Below are 24,874 nucleotides of genomic sequence, written 5' to 3'. Positions count from 1 at the left end.
TTTTGGGTGTTAGGAAATGTACGGTGTGTAGTATGTTTTGCGCACCCTGTGTTCTGTTGCCACTGAATGTGTTTTTATGCATCATGTGTGAAGCTTCTTACCTACACCGCTGAAGGTGTTTTTATGCATCATGTGTCATCCCTACACCGCTGAATGTGTCTTCATGCATCATGTGTCTTACCTACACCGCTGAATGTGTTTTTATGCATCATGTGTGAAGCTTTTGTGCCTAAAACTATCTCCAAGGGCTTGATACTGAGCTCGCCCCCTGAACAGAGTCCCAGGACCAGTGGACTCTATTGTGCCTTCCCTGCCAAGTTGCTGGGACTTGTCTGACCTCCTTGTGCCGCTGGAGCCCCGCCTGAAGTGTGCCTCACTCGCCCCCCTTTGCAGCCCATGCCGGGCCGCCCCCGCCTCGAGCTGCGCCGCTCTCCTCTGAGTCGCGTCCGCTTCGCTGGGCCACCCGCACCCTGCCCACGTTTGCAGCCCGTGCCTTGCTGCCCCCGCCTTGAGCTGCGCCGCTCTCCTCTGAGCCGTGTCCGCTTCGCTGGGCCGCCCGCACCCTGCCCCCCTCCTCCTCTGAGCCGCACACCTTTGGGTCACCCCAGCCGCTGGAAAAGCCCGAGCCCCCTTTAGGAGGCGAGAAACGCCTGCACGCTGGTAGTGTATCGGTCGTCTCCCACCCGCTCCGGCCTCCTGAGGAGATCACCCGCATTGTCCCGCGCAACCAGAACGGAAGGTACGGTCCGCATCCGCCGCCAGTTATTATATGTTCTACGTTCTAAGCGCTATTCCTACAAGTATTCTATTTCTACAAAGTGCTATTCCTACAAAGTGCTATTTCTAACAAGTGCTAGTTCTACCAAGTGCTTATTCCTGACAGTGGTCCACGTTGCCCTGTCCTGTGTATATAATCCCTTGTAAATTCTGTCCGTGCCTGTGGCACATTGTAAAGTGTGTATTTATTATCTAATGTGTTTGGTATAATACAAAGGCTATTTTTTATATAACCTTGTGTGGAGTTCCTTTTGTGGGGGGCCTGGGATGTTGTTGCTGGTGGGTGTGTGCGCAAATGCTTTACACATCGCCTCTGAGACAATCCTGTCTGCTCGTGCGAAGCTACCGAGGGGGTGAGCAGGGGTTATCTTGGCGGGTGACTTCCTTGCCCTGGCATAGAATGGTGGTTTCTGCCTGGCTTTGGCGCAAGCCTCAGCCAACCAGAAATTCCCATTTCTAACACATGCTTTATATGTTTCTGTGCCCGGGTAGGTGGAAGTGTAGTCCTTGCCTGTTTTATGACATGGTTTCCTAGATGCAACAGCCCTTCATATGTGGCGAACTTCGTCCTATAGAATAAACTGTATTGGTATGCCATGGTTATTACTAGAGAGAGGGCCAAAACATGCATAATGGCAGCTCTGTGACTCAGGGTAGCATGCATGTGCATGCATGGAGGCTAAAATGTGATTTGGCTTGACAGGCAGTCACCAGGGAGTGCCGTGAGCAGTTCTCGTTGTTTTTATACATCTCTTCGTGCATGTTGTGGTTTTGCACAAGAAAAATAAATAAAATGTGCAAGGTCCAGTTTACTCAAAATGCATCAGTGTGGAGAAAAAGCTGTTTTTATTATGCTGTAATGTTGTATGTTTTGTATATATTTATTTGCAATGTGATGTCTATGTAAAGTTGTCACTGGAGCGTATTATTTGTTTGTCGCACCGTATAGCATGCACTAAAGGTGGTGTCTGAAGTAAAGATACTCATCAAAGTGAAAAGCATTTGCAACATGCCATCTCTTTTTTTCGTCTGAGGTGGTGATGCACTGATTCGCACAAAATATACACGTGTGAGCTGAGTGGACATAGGTTTGAGAAAGAATAAGAAGCCATCATTGTCTATTACAGATACGGATTAATTGATGTAATCTGTGTCAAGTTACAAAAGAATCTACGGTGTACATTTTCAATACATTAGTTGGATGCCCACCCCTCATTACCTCAACTGGAACACTCCCCATCATGATACACACCTACTGAGTTGAGCCACTCATGAGCCCTGTGGAACAGTTACAATGATGCCAAAAATCCTGGAGGGCTGAAAACAAATTACCTTATCAAGACAAAAGCCCTTTTGAAGGCCCTGAAAGGACCTGTGATCCTGACAACATTCTGAGAACATTATCTTACTTTTACTGAGAAGTTTCAAAGATGAAGCGGACAACTGAGCAATCTTCATGACAGGCAAAATGGCTTTTGAAGTTTGGCATTGGCTGTGAATCAGCCAGTAGCATGACATGTGGCTTACCATTTAATAGTCGTAGCAGACTGCTTGTCAATCTTTACGTTTTCTTCAGGGCAGAGATCTTTTTTTTGGTGTTTATTGACACTAAGCTCAGTGCTCTATACTTTCTGTTCTATAGAGGCCATAGTTCAGAACAAATATATTCAAATATATGAATTGTGGTATGATGTAACACGTTAAAGAGGATAGTGTATTGACATTTTGATCTTTTAGGTCATAAAAGTAGTTTAGACTATCTTCAGGACAATGTGAAGAGGAAGTCATTTGCACTTTGTAGCAGTATAGGCTGCTGGGTGTCTGGTTCCCCATGACCGCGTTATCCTTGTATTTGACTCAAATACTGGTTGTTGATTCGGTACTTTGCATTGTATTAGATTAGATTCACTGCATTGGTCAGTGCGGGCATTTAATAAGCATTTGCAATGCAATAGGTCTCGCATTAACGAGAATTTAAGCTATTGGCAATGCAATAACTTAAACTCCCGCAAATGTGGGACCTATTGCATTGAAAAAAAATGTAGGTTTTTTACTAGCGCCCATGCGGCACTTTCACATTCATGAAGGGCGTGTCCTACATAAAAGTGAAACCAGGTCATGGGGGTTTAAAAAAATAAAAGCATCTGTTTGTCAAGTTGACAAACAGATTTTTTTGTTGTTGATAAAATTGCCCATGTCACGCTTTCATTTTAATGCCAGCCTAGCACCTTTCGTGGTTTGTATAAAGAAAGGGGTGTGGCCTCTATGAATGTGAAAGCGCCGCATGAGCGCCAATAACAAATTAAATAAATGAAAAAATAAGCGCGGCCACCAAATGCAGACCTATAGTTAAAGCGGACCACCATTAGTAAACATTAAAATAAAAGCGTGTGAGGTAGTGGGTGGAATAGGGGAAGAGCATTAAATAAATAGTGCTCTCCAACTTATATATGTAACAACACCAGTAAAAGGTCCAGTCATTATTGAATTCATCTAAAACGGAGGTTCTGTTGATTGGTAAGGAAACACACAAGTGGGATGAACACTGGTGGCCCTCCACCTTAGGTTCTTCCCCCACCCCTGAGTTGGAAGTAAAGAACCTGGGTGTGACTATGGACAACTCCCTCACCCTAGAGTCACACGCAAAAAAAGTGGCTGGCGTGTGTTATGGTCGCCTCCGGTCGCTAAAGCCCATTTTGGGCTTTTTCGACCCATCGGTACGTCAGACAATAGTCCAAGCCCTTGTTTTATCACATATAGACTATTGTAACGTCCTATTGTTAGGTTCTAATCGGACAGCTATCAATAGACTCCAAAGGGCCCAAAATGCAGCTGCCCGTATTCTGTTTGCTCTACCCAAACACTGCCATGTGTCTCATATTCTGCGGCGTTTACACTGGCTTCCGGTGACACAGTTCAAGGCGCTATGCCTAGTTCATAAAATCCTCCATCGCTCTGGCCCTCCGATCCTGCAGGGTTTGTGTTCCTCCTATGTTCCCACACGCGCTCTCCGCTCAGCGGACCTCCACCTTGCCTGTACCATCAAAATCAGAAGGAGTAGAGCAGGCGGCCGTTCCTTCAGGTATCTGGCTCCGAAACTGTGGAACTCAATCCCCCTGGAGATGCGTGCCACTAACAATTACCTGTCATTTAGAAAGCTAATTAAAACATGGCTGTTTCCGCCTACTTAAGGCCCACTAGTACTGCCACACGTTTTATCCACGCCTAGTTGTTTTGTTTCTAATCGTCTGCAAGCGCTGGGACGCCCTGTTGCTGGGGTAGCCATGCGCTATATAAGCGTTTTTAACATAACATAACATTATGAGCGGTGACAAATGCAGACAAGGTGGAACCAAGGAGGGACTAACAAGCCTAATAATGCATCGGAATCCCGCTTTTACGAAGGACAATGATGCAAGCCAATTACAAATATGGGTGGAGAGTGTGCAGGGCTTCTATTCCGTGCTCCACTACTGCATACCCCGCGGCAGCACATGCGCTGGCCAGGCTCGAACTAAAAATGGCCTGTAATTTATGTTTTTACGACTCCCAGTCCTGAAAATGGTCTGTGTACTTCTTGACTTAAGAGAGCGAAACGTTGACAAACTATCTACTACAGCTTGTTACATCATACCACAACTCATCAATCAGAAAGAAAACAAAGGATTCCTATAGGGACATTTTATGGCTGATTGGAATCCCCATGGACTGAGGCCCGACCACATGAACTGTGACAAACATTACTGTGGTAATATGTCAGTGCAGGTGCTATCACAATGACCCTGTAATATGATATGAATGAAAATTGAAACAACTGTTCAGGATAAACATTCCCTCATTGAATGCAACTTAAAAAAGAGCTCGCCTTGGTGCACCCTATATGTGTAAATAACACATTGTTTTATTATTCTTTAATTATAACTAATGGTTTGATTCCTTCAATGCCAATCATCATTTTATTGAATTCCTTGTGAACCTACTCCTTTAGGATTTGCTTGTGGTTTTGAAAATAGTTGATACTAACTCTCCTTGGGGATTATTGGGTTGCCTTGTTGGGCATTACATAGTTCAGAGAAAGACATGGGCAGTATAGGAAGTGCGATACCACAATATAGTTGGCAGAATCAGAATAGTGTCTCACATGAATATTGCAGATCTACAAACTTAGAAACATTTTTCAACCTGTGAGAGTGAATGAGGTTCCTCAGAGTCAGCCAGGCCTGAAAAAGCTGGCTGAACTTTCAGGATGTCACAGCTTGAGCTGCCATTAAGGATATTGGAGGGTTTAGAGCCCTGAGATGGTGTGATGGCCACTCATAACATGGACCAAAACACAAAGGTATTCTGAGGGTGACTACTGTATGTGTCCTGAGAAGGTTTCAAAATCCATAAAGGAAAGGGAAAGTACAGATCCTCGGCAAACAAGCTGAAAAGCCACTCTGAGTAGGAGTTTCCAACTAACATAGTGCTCACCTTGTGATATCTATTGTATAAAAAAGCAGTTGCCAACCTCACATTACTTTTCGCCTCGCAATTGAGGAAAACAAACCAAAATTACTATATAGTCTGTTTGGTATATCTACTTGATACCTTTTTACTTTTTATTTCATTATTTTCAAGTATTTTTTGTTTGAAAAAGACACATAAATACATAAAACACTTTCAACATAAATTCACTGAACGAACAATTGCATTCCACATTACATATATAAACACTATATACATTTTTGTCAACAATTAATTTATATTCACAAAATGATCTCTAATTCTAAAAAACCAAAGGACAAAGTAAACATTTGGGTACTTATTGTTCAACAAACAGCAACTTAATGCATTTCAATTGATAAATATCATTTGATATGCTGCAATTTGATGCATTTCTGATTTAAATGCCGACGCGTTTCAAACCCATTCTGTCACTTTATGGGTTCTCATCAGGGCTCTGTCTCTTTTGTTTGTCTGAATTCCAGCGTGTCGCCGGTCGTCTGCTTTACAATTCACTTGCTAGCTCATATGTTTCTTTATCTTTTTAGATCTTTATCTTCGTGTGTGCACCCTTATCAATTGTTTGTTTCGTAGTATATTCAATTGCTTTTCTCAGTTTAGCGCATTCATGCGCGGGGTGCTGCACGTCTCGGCTTGTTAGGTTAAAAGGTTGTCACTGTGTTTCCCTGTTTTCTTTAATAGCGCGATCCCGCGCTGAGCGCTTCGTGCGTCTGTGAGACACTTGTTCTGCTTCACTACTCCACTAAGCGGATCCAAACTCGGCACCCAAGAGAAGCAGGAGACTAGTGGAGAGGACGAAAAGGGAGTAGTGAAGCAGAACAAGTGTCTCACAGACGCACGAAGCGCTCAGCGCGGGATCGCGCTATTAAAGAAAACAGGGAAACAGAGTGACAACCTTTTAACCTAACAAGCCGAGACGTGCAGCACCCCGCGCATGAATGCGCTAAACTGAGAAAAGCAATTGGATATACTACGAAACAAACAATTGATAAGGGTGCACACACGAAGATAGAGATTTGAAAAGATAAAGAAACATATGAGCTAGCAAGTGAATTGTAAAGCAGACGACCGGCGACACGCTGGAATTCAGACAAACAAAAGAGACAGAGCCCTGATGAGAACCCATAAAGTGACAGAATGGGTTTGAAACGCGTCGGCATTTAAATCAGGAATGCATCAAATTGCAGCATATCAAATGATATTTATAAATTGAAATGCATTAAGTTGCTGTTTGTTGAACAATAAGTACCCAAATGTTTACTTTGTCCTTTGGTTTTTTAGAATCAGAGATCATTTTGTGAATATAAATTAATTGCTGACAAAAATGTATTTAGTGTTTATATATGTAATGTGGAATGTAATTGTTCGTTCAGTGAATTTATGTTGAAAGTGTTTTATGTATTTATGTGTCTTTTTCAAACAAAATATACTTGAAAATATTGAAATAAAAAGTGAAAAGGTATCAAGTAGATATACCAAACAGACTATATAGTAATTTTGGTTTGTTTTCCTCAATTGTGAGGCGAAAAGTAATGTGAGGTTGGCAACTGCTTTTGTATACAATTGATTGATGGTCCAGCCAACTTCATGCCCCAGGACCTAACTCCTTATTGTAAGAAACACCTTGTGATATCAGCTCTTCACCAGATGACCATGTGAAAAGAGTTAATAATATGTGACGTATAATGACACTGTGTCAGTTGTCAGGTCTTATATTGTTGTCCAACTATTGTCAATAAACACATTGGGCCACTGGAGTTAACAATAAGTTATCTACACACATTGGAGTGATATTTGTTTTAACAATATTTAGGAGAAAATATTTTTGTTAGATGCTATTTCTCTATACAGTAGTCTGACATACAGTCAGACAAGGATACAACCAGCAGCCCAGGACGAAGAAAGTCCTCTGCCCAGGATCTAAACTTGTATTATGTTCCCATTGTTTACATGGCTGGTTAACTGTGGGATTGAGAAGGAGCAGCCTAGTTGGTGCTGAGCACTATTCAGGTACAGCAGCATTTATTTTCGTTTTGCTACTACGGTATTAGTATATTGTTTCTGTGTTGAGGCTGCCAATGGATTAGTGCTGGTACAAATGTAGTGGTAGTGATCACATGCTGTTCTGCAGTTCTAAGGCACCAGAGGAGCATCCCTGCTGGCGTTTATGCAGCCAGTCAACTAAGCAAATTGCTTTGTAAGGTTATTGGCCCGTCCAGCCCTAAACATTTGCGTTATTATTAGATAAGCAAGTACTAGAACAGCAGGAGAGTTTGCAAGCCAGATACATTGTGCAGCATAGTTACTTTAGCACAGAGAATGCCACATGTAACACCACTGATGAATTGGTAGAACTGCGAGGAGTCCCAGTATTGGATGATTTATTTAAGAGCCTTTGTTCAATGTTAACATTTTTCCTTTTCAGCCACTTCGGAGTGTAAGTTGGTGTTAGCTATTAAGTATATAGTTTATACCAGGAATATCAGGCAGGGCTTGCTTTAGCACTGGTGGTACCGAGTGCAACAATATTTTTGGCACCCCTCGTGACCTCCTTCTCCACGGTTTTCCTCACTACCACCCACCACCACCATTGGCCTGTAGCTCTCCATAGCCATCTCTCACACTCATTTAATTTGTTATAGGTGCTAGTTGGGGGTTGAATTTATTCATGGTGGCTGGTACATAAGAAAGTGGTGGCCAAGCGAAGTGCTCCACCAAACCCCAAAACACATATAAATAAAAAAAGCATGCAAAATAAAAATACTTGCATGCATTACAATTTAATGTAATTTAATTGATTTGTAGAGCACATAGCTGCCCAAAGGCTTCCCAGCGCTAAGAGACCAATAGCGTAGAAAGGATAGAGGTGGATTTTCTTTTTTTTTTTTTGTCCTCATCTCACCTTGGCACGTGCAAATGAACACTCGCAACCCTGATCCATCCTGGGCGCCCCGGGTTGAAGTTCTTGCTGTACCCAGAGCCGACCTGGCTACCCCTTTATTCCGGGGCCAGGTGTAATCATTGGACTATTTCTGGATTTGTTGGATTAGTTACCAGCCTCATTTCTTTAGCCCATTCCAACAAAGGTTGCCAAACCATACTATTCCTATTATGTGGTTTACCCATTTCAAAACGTACAGTTCTGAGCACAGATTGAAGCCATGTTTCATGTAGGGGAGGGGTTACATCCTTCCAAACTTTACATATTTCCCTGCGTGCAATAAGAACTAAAGTAAAAAATAAGGCCACCTGTGTCCCCATTAGCCCAGAGATGAGATCAATGTCTAGGCCAAAAAAAACCCTCACAACATTGAGACTAAGTTTCATCTTAAAAACAGTCTCCAATGTCCTCTCAATACTGGCCCAAAAGGGGCTGATCATAGGGCAGTCATAGAAAACATGGATGTCGTCGGCCTCTAGCATGTCACATCTGGGGCATACAGGAGGTGTGCTGGCAAATTTTGCGATTTTTTTGGGGGTGTAATAAAGCCTGTTTATGACGTAGTAATGATTCTTTTTAAGTGAAGCAGATTTAACAAATTTATATAGATAGTAAAGGGATAGATTATAGAGGTCCGCTGATGGTGCTTCCAAGACGGAGAGTCTCCAGACAGAATATAACGGTGGAGCTAAGATTTCATTCGCCTCAATCAGTTCCCTATATAGGAAACCCACTTCCTTCTTCCTACAGGCTGGGGCCAAAAGCGCCGACTCTATGTCCCAATTTCCACCGATGTTATTTTTCTCAGTTTGATACCACAAACAGAGTTGGATGTATGTGAATCTTGATAGGGAGTCCCCAATCCTAGACCGTAAGACCTCCCAAGGAAGTACCCCATCCAAAGATACTAAATCTGACCATATTGTTATTCCGGCTCTTCTAACTGATAGAGACAGGCTATCCTGGAGACATAGTGGAGTACCTGGGGAGTCCCAAATAGGGGCAAAATCCGAGTAATATTTTATACCCCAACATCCCTTAGCTCTATTCCAAAGAATCAAGGCAGATTTTAAAACCTTTAGGCGAACCTTTTTGTAATATCTTGGTGCACCAAATTTATACAAAAAACCAGGACCACCCCCTTCCTGATCTAACATTGTACTCAAAATGTACCCCCAGTGCGAATTGTCTGGACTGCTTAACAGGGTACGGATATTTTTTAGCTCGAAAGCAAAAGCATACCACACAAGATCAGGGAGTGCCAGCCCCCCTTTAACAGTCTCCTTCTGAGTTTTTTCCAAGACATCAGGGCGTTCTTATTTGCCCATATAAAACTGCCTATCTTCCCCTGTATCTTCCTCAAGATTTTATCATGGAATGTTAAGGGTATCGTGTTGAAAAGATAGGTTAGCTTAGGCAAGATGACCATTTTAACCAGGTTAACGCGGCCATATATTGTTAACGGAAGGTTCTGCCATCTCGAAAATAGATGATCAATATCTTTAGCCACCTTTTCCAGATTTACTTTCACAATGTTGTCAAGGTCAGATGTAATAAACATACCTAAATACCTAAACTGGCTAGTTGTTACTCTCTCCCACTGGTCGACTCCCCAGCACATTATTTCTGTTTTTGTGTTATTAATTAAATACCCAGAGTATCGACCATATTCTGCCATAATCTCCTCAGCTCTGGGAAAAACCTCTGCCGGATTACTGGTATAAAGCAATAGGTCGTCTGCATATAAGGCCAGCTGACAACAATAGTCCTTTATTCTGAAGGGTGTAATTTGATCATCTAGCCTCAATGCTTGTGCCAGAGGCTCGATATAGAGATCGAACAAGAGGGGCAAGATGGGACACCCCTGCCTTGTGCCCCTCATGTTATTAAAACGCAGTGATAGAGGACCATTCAATAAGATCGCCGCCGTGGCACCCTCATAGCATCCCCTTATAGTCTGTATAAAGGTTTCTCCAAATCCCATAATGGTAAGAACATCCCACAAAAACCCCCAGTTAACACTGTCGAATGCCTTCGCCGCGTCATAAACTGCCACCGCTAAAGGCTCCGACCATGTCACGGCAAGATCAATATTACCGATCAGCTGTAAGGTTAATTCGTGGATATGTCTCCCCGGAATGAAACCCTTCTGCTCCGGATTGATCAAGAGCGGGACCAGCTTGGCCAATCTCCCTGCCAAAACACTAGTAAAGATCTTATAATCTGCGTTCAGCAGGGAGATTGGTCTGTAAGAGTCCGCCCTGAGGGGGTCCTTTCCCGGTTTTAAGATTAACACAATGGTAGATTCTTTCCAAGACGGCGGAATTCTACCCTGGGAGCTATAAATATAATTAAACAGCTCACAAAGTTTCAGGGCCAGAAGATCCTGGAATGTTTTATAGACTTCGCCGGGGAGAGCATCCGGCCCTGCTGCTTTATTATTTTTGATTTTTTTTATATATAGTTTTATTTCTTCTTCTGTGAAACGGCTATTAAGCATATTACGGCCGTCCTCCGCCAGGCCTGGAAGGGCCTTACTTTTCAGCCACCGTAAGGTCTCAATAGAATCTAAAGAGGCCTCTTCAAGATATAATTACGAGAAGAGGGGAAAAAAACATTTTTCCATGTCTTCCTGAAGGTAGGATATAGTTCCCTGGCCATCAATTATTAACCTGTTAACGTTGTTCCTAACCGGGTCTGCTCTTATCTTTCCTGCCAATACAGCACCGGCCTTCTCGCCAAACTCATAATTTTCCATTGAATATACAGCCCACTGAGCTTTCACTTTTTGGTCCAATAGTCCTCGGTATTCTAGGCGTAGACATTCAATTTCAGCGATCAACTGTGCCAAGACATCCTCTTGCGCAACTAGTCTTCGAGCCTCCAAGGATGACATTTTCTCTTCTATTATCCTAAATTTAGCTGCCTCTTTTTTATTACTAAGGCTGGTCAAATTAAGAAACTGACCTCGGAAATGGGCCTTATAGGCGTCCCAAACAAATTCGAACGGGGCAGAACCTATGTTATCCAAAAAAAAGTTGATGGAAGAAGCGCCGACCGCTGTAACAATGGCGTAATCATTCAGAGCTGCTCTTTTTAGGGTCCATCTACATACTATTGGAGTCCTAGCCCTTCCCATATTTATTGAGAAGGATATAGGGGCATGATCAGACAGAATACTGGGCAGAATTTTAATGTCTATCAGGGCCTCTAAACAGACTCTATCAGTCAAGATATAGTCCAGTCTTGATGCATGCCCATGTTATTTGCTGAAGTATGTGAAGCCTGATGCCGAGCCTTTCTTGGCTCTCCAGATGTCAATTAAGCCAAGGTCGTGTAACATATTCGTCATGGCACGGCGAGATCTCGGAGTGGTAATTGCCCGATGGTAATTTGAACGATCTTGCAGAGGATCAAGAAGTACATTAAAATCACCCCCGATGATCATCGGGGAGCGCACTTCTGCCAAATTGAATTGTACCTTCTGCAGGCAGGCTGGGTCCTCTATATTTGGACATAATAAGAGACGACAGTCATGGCGTTTCCTCTAAAATCAACTAACTAACAATTGAACCCATCTTCCTGACTGGTCTGATATAGATGACCTTACAGAGCCTCCAGAGCCAGCTTTAATTAAAATTGCTACGCCTTTATTTACTGACGACTGCTCCGAACAACAGAAGGCTCCAATCCATTTAAGTCTTCCAAATACCTCTTTACTCTCACCAGAGCTCAAGTGGGTTTCCTGAAGTAGGATTAATTTTGCAGAAGGTTGTTCCAAATACTTTAAAATCATCCTACGTCTTCTTGTACAACGAAGACCATTAACATTCCAGGATATAAAATCAATACTATTGTAAGTCACATGGGAGTCTATATCTCCTCCCCACTGTCTTTATGATGATATAGGCCTCTACACACTGTTGTTTAATTAAGGATCTATGTGAGTGTCTATAAGATGAGGACATATTTCTTTTTCTTTTGGCCCCCTGCTCCCTCCCCCCACCCAACCCCCCCCCCCCCCCCCCCCAGGTTTGCAACCCCAAACCCTCTATGCCTCCCCGGGGAGCCCTCCTTTTCTTCCTGAGCATTCCGCTCTTAGACGGATCCTCCCCCACCCCATGCACTTTCTAAGAAGAAAATGTGAAGAAGAATTATATAAAATCAAATTAACCGTAACAGGTGTTACCTGGAATAAATGTGAAACACACTATGGGTCTAACTATTAGTTGCCCAACTAAATTCTCCCTACGTTCCTGCAACTGTATCTCTCACCCCTTATCTGCTGCCCCGACTAACTGCACCTCCTTTCCGCTTGACCCTTTATTGTCAGTTCTTATTTTCTCAATCAGGCTGTCCGCTTCCTCCACGTGTCGAATGATATGCATGTGATTATTTCACATAACCCGGAGTGAAGCGGGAAATTTCAGCTGAGCACGTGCCCCCAAAGAGTTAAAGATTGCGAGCCTCTTGCCCATTTCCCACTGCCTTAATGCTGTGATATGTGACACATCAGATTGAACTGTAAAGGAAAATGGTTTTAAAAGGGACACTGATTTTATAGAGCCAGCCTTAAGTGCCAATGACAAAATCCTCTCCTTGGTGGCATAAGTAAGAAAATTGACCAAGATTTTTCTTGGACGTTCTTTCGCTGTATTTCGCCTATAAGGATCGCGGTGGACTCTCTGGATGTCATTCATTAGTTCTTGATCTGAGTCAGAGGAGTCTTTTAACAGTGTTGTTTTAAGCACCGCAACAATGAATGATTTAATGTCATTCCCTTCAAGGTCCTCAGGGATATTAAAAAATTTTAGGTTATTTTTCCTCGAATGATTTTCGAGTCTCTCGAGATCTTCTCTCATTTTCCGATTCTGCTGGACCAATTTATCGATGTTGACTACTGATGTAGAGAGGGCTTCTTTGATCTTAGGCATTTCTGCCTCTAGGGCATCTGTCCTCATTGAAACTTCTTCCACCTTTTGAGGGAGTGCCTCGCACGAGGCCTGGATGGCCGTCTGGTTGGCTTCTGATGTTGTGAATCGTCTCCCTATATCATCTCTTAAGCCTAAAAGGATATCTAACAGAGTTTGTGGATTAGATGGTGTAAATGCTGTGATATCCAGGGAGGCACCATTAGGGACATCTTCTTTGTTTCCAGATGTTTCCTCTGACTGCTCTGTATCTTGGATATCCAAGGCTGAGAAGCTATTAGAGAGCTCTACTGCGGTATGCACCATCTCAAGCATATTGGTTTTAGAGGGTGAGGACAGTGAGGATGGTTGCAAGAGCGGGCTAGACTGGGTCGGTGTGGATGAAGGAATTACCTTAGCTATCTCCTCTGTGGGAGACTCTCCTGTATCTTCACTTATTGGGATTGTTGTGTCCTTCACCGCCTTCGCCGCCATCCCTTTTGCTCCACTTGATGTGCTAGCAGAGAGAACCTTATAGAACGATTTTAATGATGGAGTTACTCTCACAGCAGCTGGTGGCTCTTTTGTCGCCTTTTTCTTGTCTTTTTCTTTCCCTGGCGGTGTGACCAGCCTGCTGTGGTTTCCTTTCCCCTTCACCTTCCTTTTCTGTGGTATAGTTTTAATAAGGGTAACAGGTGGGGGAATTGACGGGTTAGAAAGACCTAAAGCTAGATTAGAGGCCCGATTGCGGAGAGTATATCTACCAACTGGGGAAGGATAGAGGTGGATTAATAATACTGATGAAACAGATGAGTTTTAATCGAACTCCGGAAGGCTGCTTCCGTTTTCAGGAGTCTAGATTCGAGTGGCAGTGAATTCCACAGCTTGGGTGCCAGATGAATGAAGGATCTGCCTCCCCATCTGGCTCTCCTATTCTGGCAGTTTCTACCAGCTGTCCGGAGCTGGATCAGAGGCTTCTGTTTGTCACATAGGGGTTCAACAGGTTTCTGATTTTATTCGGGACCTTGTTGTGTAAAGCTCTGTGTGTCACACAGAGTGCCTTGAACTTAATTCTGACCTCCATCGGGAGCCCGTGAAGTGCTTCTAGATGCTTCCTGGATTGGGATCTTGCACAGCAACGTTGCTGCCGCATTCTGACCCACATGGAGTCTATTGGTAACATATTTTGGTGCCCCTAGGAAGAGTGAATTTCCATAGTCCAAACGTGATGTGACCAAGGAATGGGCTACTGTCTTTCTGAGCTGTATGGGGATATGCTCCAGGACTTTGCGGAGCATTCTAAGTAGTCCAAAACATGTGCTTGCTAGTTTCTTGATTTGGATCACCATTGTTAGATCCTTGTCAAGCCTGAACCCAAGATTTTTGATTGACACTTTAGGAGTAGGTGGGCTACCTAGGCAATTGGGACGGCTGATCAGAGGCCTGTGGATGGCCTTGTTCCCAAGGACCATCTGCTCCATTTTATTCCCGTTCAACTTTAGACAGCTCTTCAACATCCAACCCAGAACCCTTTCTATGCAGGGTGCTAAACTTTCGGACTAACTGTTGGATCTGGGATTTGGGATCTAGGGACATCACCAACTGAGTATCACCAGTGTAAGATATCATGGAGACAACAAACTCTTGCACAATCCTTGCTAGTGGTACCATGTAAACATTAAACAGTGTGGGACTCAGCGCGGAGCCCTGAGGGACCTTGCAAGTCAGAGGCATCGTCTTAGAGAGGAGGTTAGTTTCCATAACTTGGACAATGAAATAACATTTTAAAAAAATTACTTATCTGGACTGCGTTCTCTTTGTCCTTCAAAATCTGTGGCTCAGATGGTCACGAGTGGAAGAGGTAACTTCCCGAAACAATCCAGGCGCTGAGCTCATGCTATTAACCAGCATGAGAGCAGCACCAGGATTGGATAGAGTGGGCTGGCTAGATGCTCCTCCTGGCCCTGTAGGCCTGTGCTTGGTCTCCACCCAGCTGTCTAAGGCAGCTGAGTTGAGAGCTTCAAAGTGCGATTGTCAGTTTGGCCGGTGCAAGACAGCTGGCAAAATTGACTTGTGCTGACAGCTGTGGCGCAACTTGTGAAAAAAAATCATTTGATGGACATTTTATTGTTTACATTGTTTTAGAGTGGCTGGCAATGGGCCGGGAGGTTACGCTCCCATGTCGTCATAAAGAAACAGCTAATGGTTTCACTAATAAGAATGTATTTCTACCCAAGTGAAACCTTTAGGCAACATTAAGAATGGATAATGAAAGAATTGGGGATAAACGTAGCATCATAACTTATATTTTACTGTTTGTATGCTGCTCTTGCATGACAGTTCATAGGTCACTGTGCTATATTAGACATTTAACTTATGAACTGCAATGAACAAAAGGATCTCTGAAAAAAGCAGTAACCCACTGAGCTATCCACATAAAATATAGTTCTTTTATCTGAATGGTGCATGTTCTTTCTCCGCTACTTTATGATTGGTCAAACTGCCAGTATACAAAACTCCAATCTCCCACCAGCAGGAACATGCCTGAAATCTGCTGGACACACAGGAAATTCTGCAGCAGGTACTTGTAAACCCATAAGTTATTTCCAAACACCACGCCCACAAAGGTCAGCTCCAAATGTGGCTGCACCAGACGCACTGCCCTAAAGCTGGTCCTGATACCAGATGACTGGGAGATTCCTTAGATGTTTCCTGGGAACAATCAGAGTCATCGGATATCCGTACAAAGGGTCCTGTTGGCAGAAGGGGCCAGGTCCCTCCTGGGATAGGGAATGGTGGTGCTTTTCCGACAGATAGGTGCAGATGGCATAGTTAATGACAGTTTTATTCTGATTGTTGATAACCAGAGTTGTGTAGAGTGTAGTGGGGTAGAGTTGCATGAGAGGCTGCTGGCCAGGGCTGGGTGAATGTGTTAGTGATGCATGATGTGTCCTGACTTAATGAGGTTGTAGTCTAAAATTGAGACAGTACAGGAGAGCTTATGGTGTCCTGGTCATAGATTGCCGAAGAGTCCTTCTCAAAGATGGCCCGCCATGGAGGAGTTTGTGAGACCTACCATCCTTAGGGTGGTCTTTCCCCAACCTTTTGGTGTGCACCCAATAGGTATATTTAGTTTAGTTATCAGTTCCTTGTAAAGTAGTTTACCATATACCCAGGGCCTAAAATCTAAATGCTACTAGTGGGCCTGCAGCACTTAGTGTGCCACCCACACCAGTAGCATTTCAAACCTGTCTCAGGCCTGTCATTGCAGGGAATGTGTGTGCAGTTTACTGCCACTTCGACCTTGGCATTTAAAACTACTTGCCAAGCCTTAAATTCCCCTTTTATTACACATGTCACCCCTAATTAGGCCCTAGGTAGCCCTAAGGGCAGAGTGCTGTGCAAGTAACAGGTAGAACATGTACTTTAAGTTTTACATGTCCTGGTAGTGGCAGACCGCTAAATTAGTTTTTCACAACTGTAAGCCCTACTACTCTCATAGGCTAACATTGGGAATTCCTTAAAACACATTTAAGTTGTAATTCCTGATAAGAAAGGAGTAGCTGATTCATGTTTCATATTTTTGGAATGGTAATGATAAATCATCTTTACTTGTAAAGTTGGATTTAACATTACTGATTTAAAAATGGCACTTTTAGAAAGTGGACAATTCTCTTCTCTTACTGCTTTACGGGCCTTGCAGCTTGTCTTCAATACACATCTGGGGTTGGGGTGAGGGGTGACAGCTACGCTTTGTCATTCCCTCTATACAGCCACAAACACAGGAAGGGTGGATGTGACAGAGAACTCATCTGCATTCATTTGCATTCTGATAGCTCTTTCTGGAGAATAAAGAATGAGGGGGAGCTGACACATCTGAATAGGCAGTGTCTTGTAGCCCCCACAGATAGCCTGGCAGACAGGGCTGGGATGAAAGAAAACCAACACCGATCGACAGCGCGGTTCGACAATGACGCAACACGTGCATTGTAAAGGCGTCCATCGATGAAGCCTTCATCAACTGCATGGATTAGCACTGACTCTTCACCCCTATCCTTGGGATCAACGCTGGCGCATTGACTCCACGCGTCGAGTCTTCAACGTTGATGCTTGCTCCGTCCAAAGCACTTTTTCAGCAGAACCTGCATGAGTCCTGTTGCTGGCCTACCCTCCATCCTAGTCGGCCTGAATTTTGGATTTACCTCGGTCCAGTGCGACATCAAGTAACACCTAAATTCTAATTGCTTCTAAGCACTACTTTTTGATTTTTTCTTCAAAAATTCATAACTCCAGTTCAATGTATAAGATTTTTGTCATTTCAGTCTTGATTTACTCACAACATGATGTTTTATTTTCCTATACCTATGTGGAGTATTTTTGTGGTGTTTTAACTGTGTTACTGTGTGCATGTTTCACAAATACTTTACACATTGGCTCTTTAGATAAGTCTGACTTTTCTGTGCCAAGCTATGAGAGCGTGAGCACAGGTTATGTTTTAGTGTGTGTCTAGCTTATCCTGACTATGATTGTGGTCCCTACCTGAACAGGGTTCATACTTCTGCCAACTAGAAGCTCAATTTCCAATAAGGTACAGGTAGAAATTGTGTTTCCGGTTGACAGAGGTATGCAATCTGTCCAAGCAGGAATCACAAACACACCCTAAATTAACCTTTGCTCACCCTCTGGTAGCTTGGCACGGAGCAGCCAGGCTTAACTTAAGAGACGATGTGTAAAGTATTTTTTTTTAAAACAATTGTTATTGAGAAAGTGAAAGAAAGGGTACAGTGCATTGTTAGAACTATCTTTGGGTCCACAGTAAAAGTTTACCAAATGCAGCTCATAAAGTGCACTGCCCACCTCCCCACATCCCCATGGAAATATAAGGAACATCTCAGCCCGGTAGCAACTTGCATCTAGACAGAATACTGTACTTCGTGTGAGTCCACCCCACTCGGCTTTGTGCAATAGAACAGGCATATCAGTCTCGTTTGGGCGGGAGTGTGTCATCAAAACCAGAGACTTCCAATAATTGGCGTCTATCACGCTGTAATTCAATGGTAGGGGATACACAGATGTCGCCTCTATATTTGTTTCACCTCCCCAACTTATTGTCCCATTTCTTGGGGCACCCTCTATGCGTAAAGATGTCTTTCTCAGCGATCATTGCCCTGTCCATGTCGATCGCCCAGTCCCTCAAGCCTGGGGCCATCGCCACCCCTCCATTTCTGCGCTATATTTCGTTTTGCGATGGACCACCCAGTTGAAGCCCATGTTTGTTCAGCCTGTGTGAGGTCCGTGGCTTCCCACATGTTGAGGAGACATAGCTGGGGGGTAGCCTTTAGAGATTTACCAACACGCTCTCCCCATCTGCTTTGTGATCTTTTCCCAATATTGTCGCATCTTGTTGCACTCCCACAGTATGTGAAAGAAGGTGCCCGGTAGGTTACAGTGCCGTAGGCACAGAGGGTCAGGCTTCTACTAATTTTAATCAAGGTTCGAGCGTCGAAGTAGACGCGGTGTAGGTTTTTTAGTTGGACCAAGCGCAGTCTTAGTGGGATGGCCACCTCTTTAGGGGAAGCCAGCGCATCGCGCCAGTCCTCATCTTCAATGTCTCCCAGGGCACCCTCCCAGCTCTGGCGCAAACGGATCATGGGATCAGGAGGGTTGTTTAGTAATTTCTTATAGGTGAGGGATATGGCTTTTGTGGGCATAGGGTCGAGTACCAACCTATCCTCCAACCGGGTGGATGCGGGCAAAGGACAGCCCCTAGGTAAGGCAGTGGCAATTGCATGGCTGATCTGTGGGTACCTGAAGGCCTCAGACTGAGCTAGTTGATACTTAGCCTGCATATCGGCAAATGTTGCTAGTTTACCCCTCACCCACATATCCCCTACTGTTGAAATCCCTATCATGTTCCACCTGTCAAAGCCAGGGCATTTGCTAAGCTGATCCAATATGTCGGGCTCCCAGAGTGGCATGGCCTTGGTGAGTGTGTTGTTCCAATCCCATTTTTTGTTAACCCCATGCCATAATGGGTCCTGTGAGGTGAAGTTTGCGAGGGTTTGTGTAGAGTGCCCTGTTGTATACACCCTGTCCCAGGAGCCAACAGTCCGTGCGAAAGTTCGGGTCATCATACTCACTGTGCGCCCACTTATTAATTGCGATCAATTGAGAAGCTTGGTAATACAGCTTTATATCTGGCAATGCAATGCCTCCATCATACCATCCCATCGTTAACTTTTTTATCACTATGCGAGGGGCACGTCCCTCCCATAGTAACTCTCGCACTGTGGCCTCCACACCGGTGAAGTAGGTGTCAGGGATCGCATTTGCGGAGTTCTGCAGCACATAGAGGAAGCGCAGCAGCGCCAGCATTTTAAAAAGAGCGGCCCATCCCAGGAGAGTAAGGGAGAGAGACTGCCAATGCTTGACGTCAGATCAAAGGCGGGTCAAGGGCATGAGCAAGTTGGACTCGTGGAATTAGACCATGTATGGGGTGATGAAGCTACTGAGGTATTTGAAGCCTTGTGAAGCCACTGGTATGCTATATCCCTTAGGGTTACGCGGTGGATCGCCCCATAGGACATAAAGCTGTTACTTAGCCCAATTGATAGTGTAGCCCGAGTGGGCACCAAATATACGGAAAATATGGAGGACTTGATTAAGAGACCGCGCAGGCGAAGCTAGATAAAGGAGGATATCTTCCGCATATAGGGAGATGCGGTCTTCATGGTCCTCTGTCCATTTCAGACCTCTAATCACCGGATCCCCCTGATCCAAGTCGCCAAGGGATCCAGCACTAGCGCAAAGAGAAGGGGTGACAGGGAGCACCCCTGTCTAGTGCCCAGCCGCAGTGTAAATGATCCAGATATGTGGTTGTTGACAACCATCTGCGCAGAAGGTTGTGATTAGAGTAGTCGGATCCACTTGACAAACTTGGGACCGAACCGCATCCGGGCCAAAATAGCAAAGAGACAGTCCCCTTCAATGGTGTCAAAAGCCATTGATGCATCTAGGGACAGAAATATTGCATTCTCCCTAATGGTGTCTATTCTGCCCAGGACCTCATTTAAACTGCGCAAATTCAAAGCTGTGCTCCTTCCTGGCATGAACCCGGATTGATCTGGATGCACCAAGCCCATCGGAAAGGGGAGAAGCCTATAGGCCAATAGATTTGCCAGAATTTTCGCCTCAACCGTGAGGAGGGAAATAGGACGGTATGACTTACAGTCCTCTGCAGGTTTGCCAGGTTTATGTATAACCACAATTGACGCCATCCTGACTTCAGGTGGTAGAACCCCTGCATCAAAACTTTCAGTATACATGTGTAATAGATGGGGCGAGAGATTGGATGCCGTTGGTTTAAAAAGTTCAATTGGGAGCCCGTTGGGTCCCATGGCTTTACCGGAGCGCAAATCTTGAATAGCTTTCTGAATTTCAGTGTCAGTGATGTCACCCTCAAGGGAGTCCCTGTCTTTTGTGGACAGGCAGGCGACTTTAATAGTCGACAGAAGTTCTGTAGCCATGGCAGACTGGGACGTCTCGGCAGGTGTATACACTGATGAGAAATAAGAGGCAAATGCGTCAGTAATCTTTTGGGGGTCAGTGACCAAATCCCCGTCAGCCCCATGGATCGAGTGCACCCACCTAGATGCTCTTTCCTTTTCTCCAAAACAAATGCCAATACTGCTCAAAATTTTCTTAACCTGTAAGAAGATAAGCAGCAAATATCTTATCTCAATAGACCACTTGTTCAGTCCAGATATATCACAAAAACATTTTATTATAATCATCAATTGAAATGTAGTTTCATTTCTCTACTTTTACTATAGCCTTCAATATTTGACACTTTATTTAAGTCAAATCGGCCACCACTTGCAGACATAGGGAGGGGAGGAGAAGTCCTTCTTCTAAAATCTGTATGTGAATATGTACAAGAATGTGATAAAAAGGTGAAAAAAATTGAAAAGTCGAACATCCATGTTTTCAGCATCTAACTCAACATTCGCTATCATCCAGTGATTCATTCACAACATGCATTCAATAATCGTCAAGCACTCAGGAAGGGAAAGAAAAGTGGGAAAGTCTGTGTGTGAGTGTCCCTGCACTAATTCTTATTTTTATAATGCGGGGAACAGAACACAATGAAAATTTAAAACAAAAACATTCCTTATTCAAGAAACTATCTGATAGGCCATCATACAATTCTTCCAAGTTATAACAATTTACACATGATTGGCCTAAAAATAAGAAAAGGTCATGAAAATTTAAAACAAAAACATTCCTCATTCAAGAAACTATCTGATAGGCCATCATACAATTCTTCCAAGTTATAACAATTTAAACATGATTGGCCTAATAATAAGAAAAGGTCGACACGTTTTGAATCCCAAAAGCTAGTGGGATTCTCCTCAGGACCAAACGTAAAATAAATCTGTTAAACTTGTATTGTCTTGCCATGCATGGCGTGTTGATCCATTCACTGCCCAAAGGAGACTCCAAAAGCTGTGTTCGAGAAACCGAATGATGGATATACCTACCCTGGACTAAGCAGCATGTTGCGCCCACTCAAAAGTCTGCAATACAACTATTGCACCTAGGAGCCAAAGGCATCTTTAATTTCTTCAGAGATTGTCCTCGACTACTAAAACTCTTCCTAGAAGACAAGACAATACAAGTTTAACAGATTTATTTTAAGTTTGGTCCTGAGGAGAATCCCACTAGCTTTTGGGATTCGAAACGCGTCGACCTTTTCTTATTTTTAGGCCAATCATGTGTAAATTGTTATAAAACAAAGTGCAATCCTATAGATAAGGTAAACCACATATCATTTTCCTTGATATATTTTTAAATTGAGCATACTACATAATCACTAAATTTCCTAGGAAGGTCTATGCATCTTTTTCCAACTGATCTTATCCTAGGCTCTCCAGATGGTTCATCCAGGAACTACACCAATCTAATTTACACAATAACATTTGGGAAGCTGAAACACCAGAGTGTTGTGAATGTGCAATGCAAATCAATTTCTACCAACCCATCTCTGGTGCTATAAGCAACCCCTGCCATAACACTACATCAGCTTCAATAGAAAGTTCAGGAGCAATCTAGGCAAAGCTAAATAACCTCTTACACATTTCTATCTGGAGGTCATCCATTTACAATATATTTTTGTACTTCTCAATAAACCGAATCGCTTTGACGTGCTTTCAACCTTTCACGATTCCTACACAGCATCTACAGCGGCCACAACGCATTCCTGTTCTTGTTCAAATGCACCCTACTCACCCTCCACAGATTTCTCATCATGCAACTTAGAAAGGCAATCCACCCACACACTGTTCCCACCAGCACATTTGTTAAAGTTAAACTACTACAGACGTGAAATCAGTCGTGTCAATCTGATCGATGCCTTAGCAATACCATTACCATCCTTCATGTACACCAATGGTTCATGATCAGTAAAAAGATCGAAACATGACCCTCATAGGTGTGTTTTTAATGTCTCTACACCCCACGTGCATGCTAATATTCAAACACAATGGTGTGGTGCTGTTTCTCTGAAACAAGCAATGCATATGATATAAATGTTATAGTGTGTTCTCTACCATTAATCAATTAATTAGCATAACAGAGCCCCAAGACTGAAGCCTTAATACTCACTAAGGCTACAGAAAATATCTCAGCGCATCCTTATCCTAAGGTAGAGCAGCAGTCTTAATTGCTTCAAGTAAATCTGCTTTAGGCTTGCTCCCATCAGGTGTGATAGGGAGAGGTTGTGGCCTAACAGCTAGGGCGGTCAAACTCAAGCCTGGGGAACCAGGTTTGAGTCTCGGCAATGACGCTCAACATCCAGTTATTCTGGGCAAATCACTTATTCTCTCTGTGCCTAACAAAAATGAATGTGTCCTTGTGTAACATAACGTGGTGCTCATGTAAAGCGCTCTGATACCTTCGGGTTAAGTTCGAGTTATATAAAACTCCGAAGGAAAAAAAATAGTGCGTATCAAGTTATCGACTGCGTCAGTCATATATCTATGCCTTTCCTTTTTAACTGTCATGCCAGTCTCTATCAAGATCTTAGACACTTGGAATGCCCTTTCATTTTGCTGTTCTGGTGATGCAGTAAACACCAGCATATCACCCTTAAAAGATTGAACCCACTTAGTTTCCCCAAAAAGTGTAATGATATTCTATCGGAACACACTAGCAATCATGGCTAACCTAAAAGGAAATCTCAGATACTTAAATCGTCCAAAGGGTATTCCAAATGTGGTTAAATCTTGGGATTATGGACACAGACTCCCTTGATTGTTTGATTATTTTTGACCAATAGTTACTGAGCAATAGAGAGAGCTATCATCATGGCCATCTCATTCACTCTAGAAGCTTGTTCATTGAGAAGTATGAAAATGATGCAATGTCCTGCAGAACTGAGGGCCATATTATCAAGAAAGGGCGATACATTATCGCCGCTTTTATCATCAGGAAACTGCCGCTAAAGCGGCAAGAATGGGCTTGATAATACGTCCTTGTGAATTCCCATAGAAGCCCCGGTTAACACCAGAACCTGGGCTTCTATGGGAATTCACAAGGGCATATTATCAAGCCCATTATTGCCGCTTTGCGGGAGTTTCCTGCCGATAAAAGCGGCGATAATGTATCGCCCTTTCTTGTTAATTTGGCCCTGAGAGTTTACATGGTTTCCTTCTTAAAGCACTAGCCTGAGTTCTTTTTTCAGCTATGACCAGCTCCCCATCTCCGGGAAGGCCATGAGCTTCCAGCTTCGGGAGAGAGACCCGGTGCAGAGTCGAGACCTCTCATTGGAAGAGCAGGAGCACTTCCTCAGTGACCCTACAGAGAAAAGGTGAGTTCACTCTCTGCATACTCCGGCAACATATGTATGCATGGAAAGAATGGCAGTGGTTGTTCATGGATATCTATTGTTGTAGAAAAATCTAATTAGTGGGTCAGCAAGGCAGTAGATGGATAGCTTAGGATGTGGATGAATGAGGAAAACGTGGCTGGATAAGTGAGGATAGCAGTGTATGAAAGAAAGTCAAGGTTGACTGAACCAAAAAGTGGCTGGATGAAGAGACTGGAGCAGCATGATGATGGGTATGCTGAATTAGGAAGTTCATGGTAGGTAAGTAGGATAAGTAAGCCCAAGAAAGACCTGAGTGCAGTGTCAAATCCAGAGTCTAATTTGTGCCTGTAACTTTTCATCACTATATTTAAACCCATAGCAAGAGATACAAAAAAACAGAAAAGGGAAAAAGAAAGAGAAACATAGAGAAAAGCTGAAAAGGAAACAAAGCGAGGTTGAGAAAGAACTTGTAATAGTGAGATAAAGAGATAGGAAGTGACTGATGGTGGAAAGAGCAATGAAATTAATTAAAAAGTAGATGAATTTGGTATTAAGCAATGCTAGCATTTAATAACACTGATGGTGGGCACCTTAAAAAAGAGTTTTGGGTCCTTGTGTATTTTTATTGTCAAGTACTGATAAAGGCCCATGTAAACGACTTCCCAAAGCCAAAGGTACGTATAGCAACCTGTACCCAGATAAAGACATCTCGACTGAAAAAGGAAACAAGACCTTGGAGGAAAAATGGGAGAATTCATGTAGCAGACCTAAAGCATCATGAGAATGAGGAATATGATGGTTGCAGGAGAAACTGAAGAGTTATCTCACAAACGCCTTTGCTGAACACGACAACTGTGGGAAGATCAGGTGAAC

The 24,874-nt window shown here is 43.5% G+C and overlaps 1 protein-coding gene across 2 annotated transcripts in view; it reads left to right on the top strand.

Annotated features, from left to right (window-relative positions):
* GHRH (growth hormone releasing hormone) overlaps positions 1-24,874 on the top strand; it is a 98,069-nt gene that overhangs the window by 56,088 nt on the left and 17,107 nt on the right. For both annotated transcript variants that reach the window (XM_086928978.1, XM_086928977.1), the window contains exon 2: positions 23,876-24,001. In XM_086928978.1, the coding sequence (XP_086785104.1) occupies positions 23,876-24,001 (126 nt within the window). The remainder of the gene's footprint in view (positions 1-23,875; positions 24,002-24,874) is intronic.

Source organism: Lissotriton vulgaris, chromosome 7 (assembly GCF_964263255.1).
Source record: "Lissotriton vulgaris chromosome 7, aLisVul1.2, whole genome shotgun sequence".
Classification (NCBI taxonomy): domain Eukaryota; kingdom Metazoa; phylum Chordata; class Amphibia; order Caudata; family Salamandridae; genus Lissotriton; species Lissotriton vulgaris.
The sequence above is the reverse complement of the archived record's forward strand: the minus strand, read 5'-3'. Positions and strand labels throughout refer to the sequence as shown.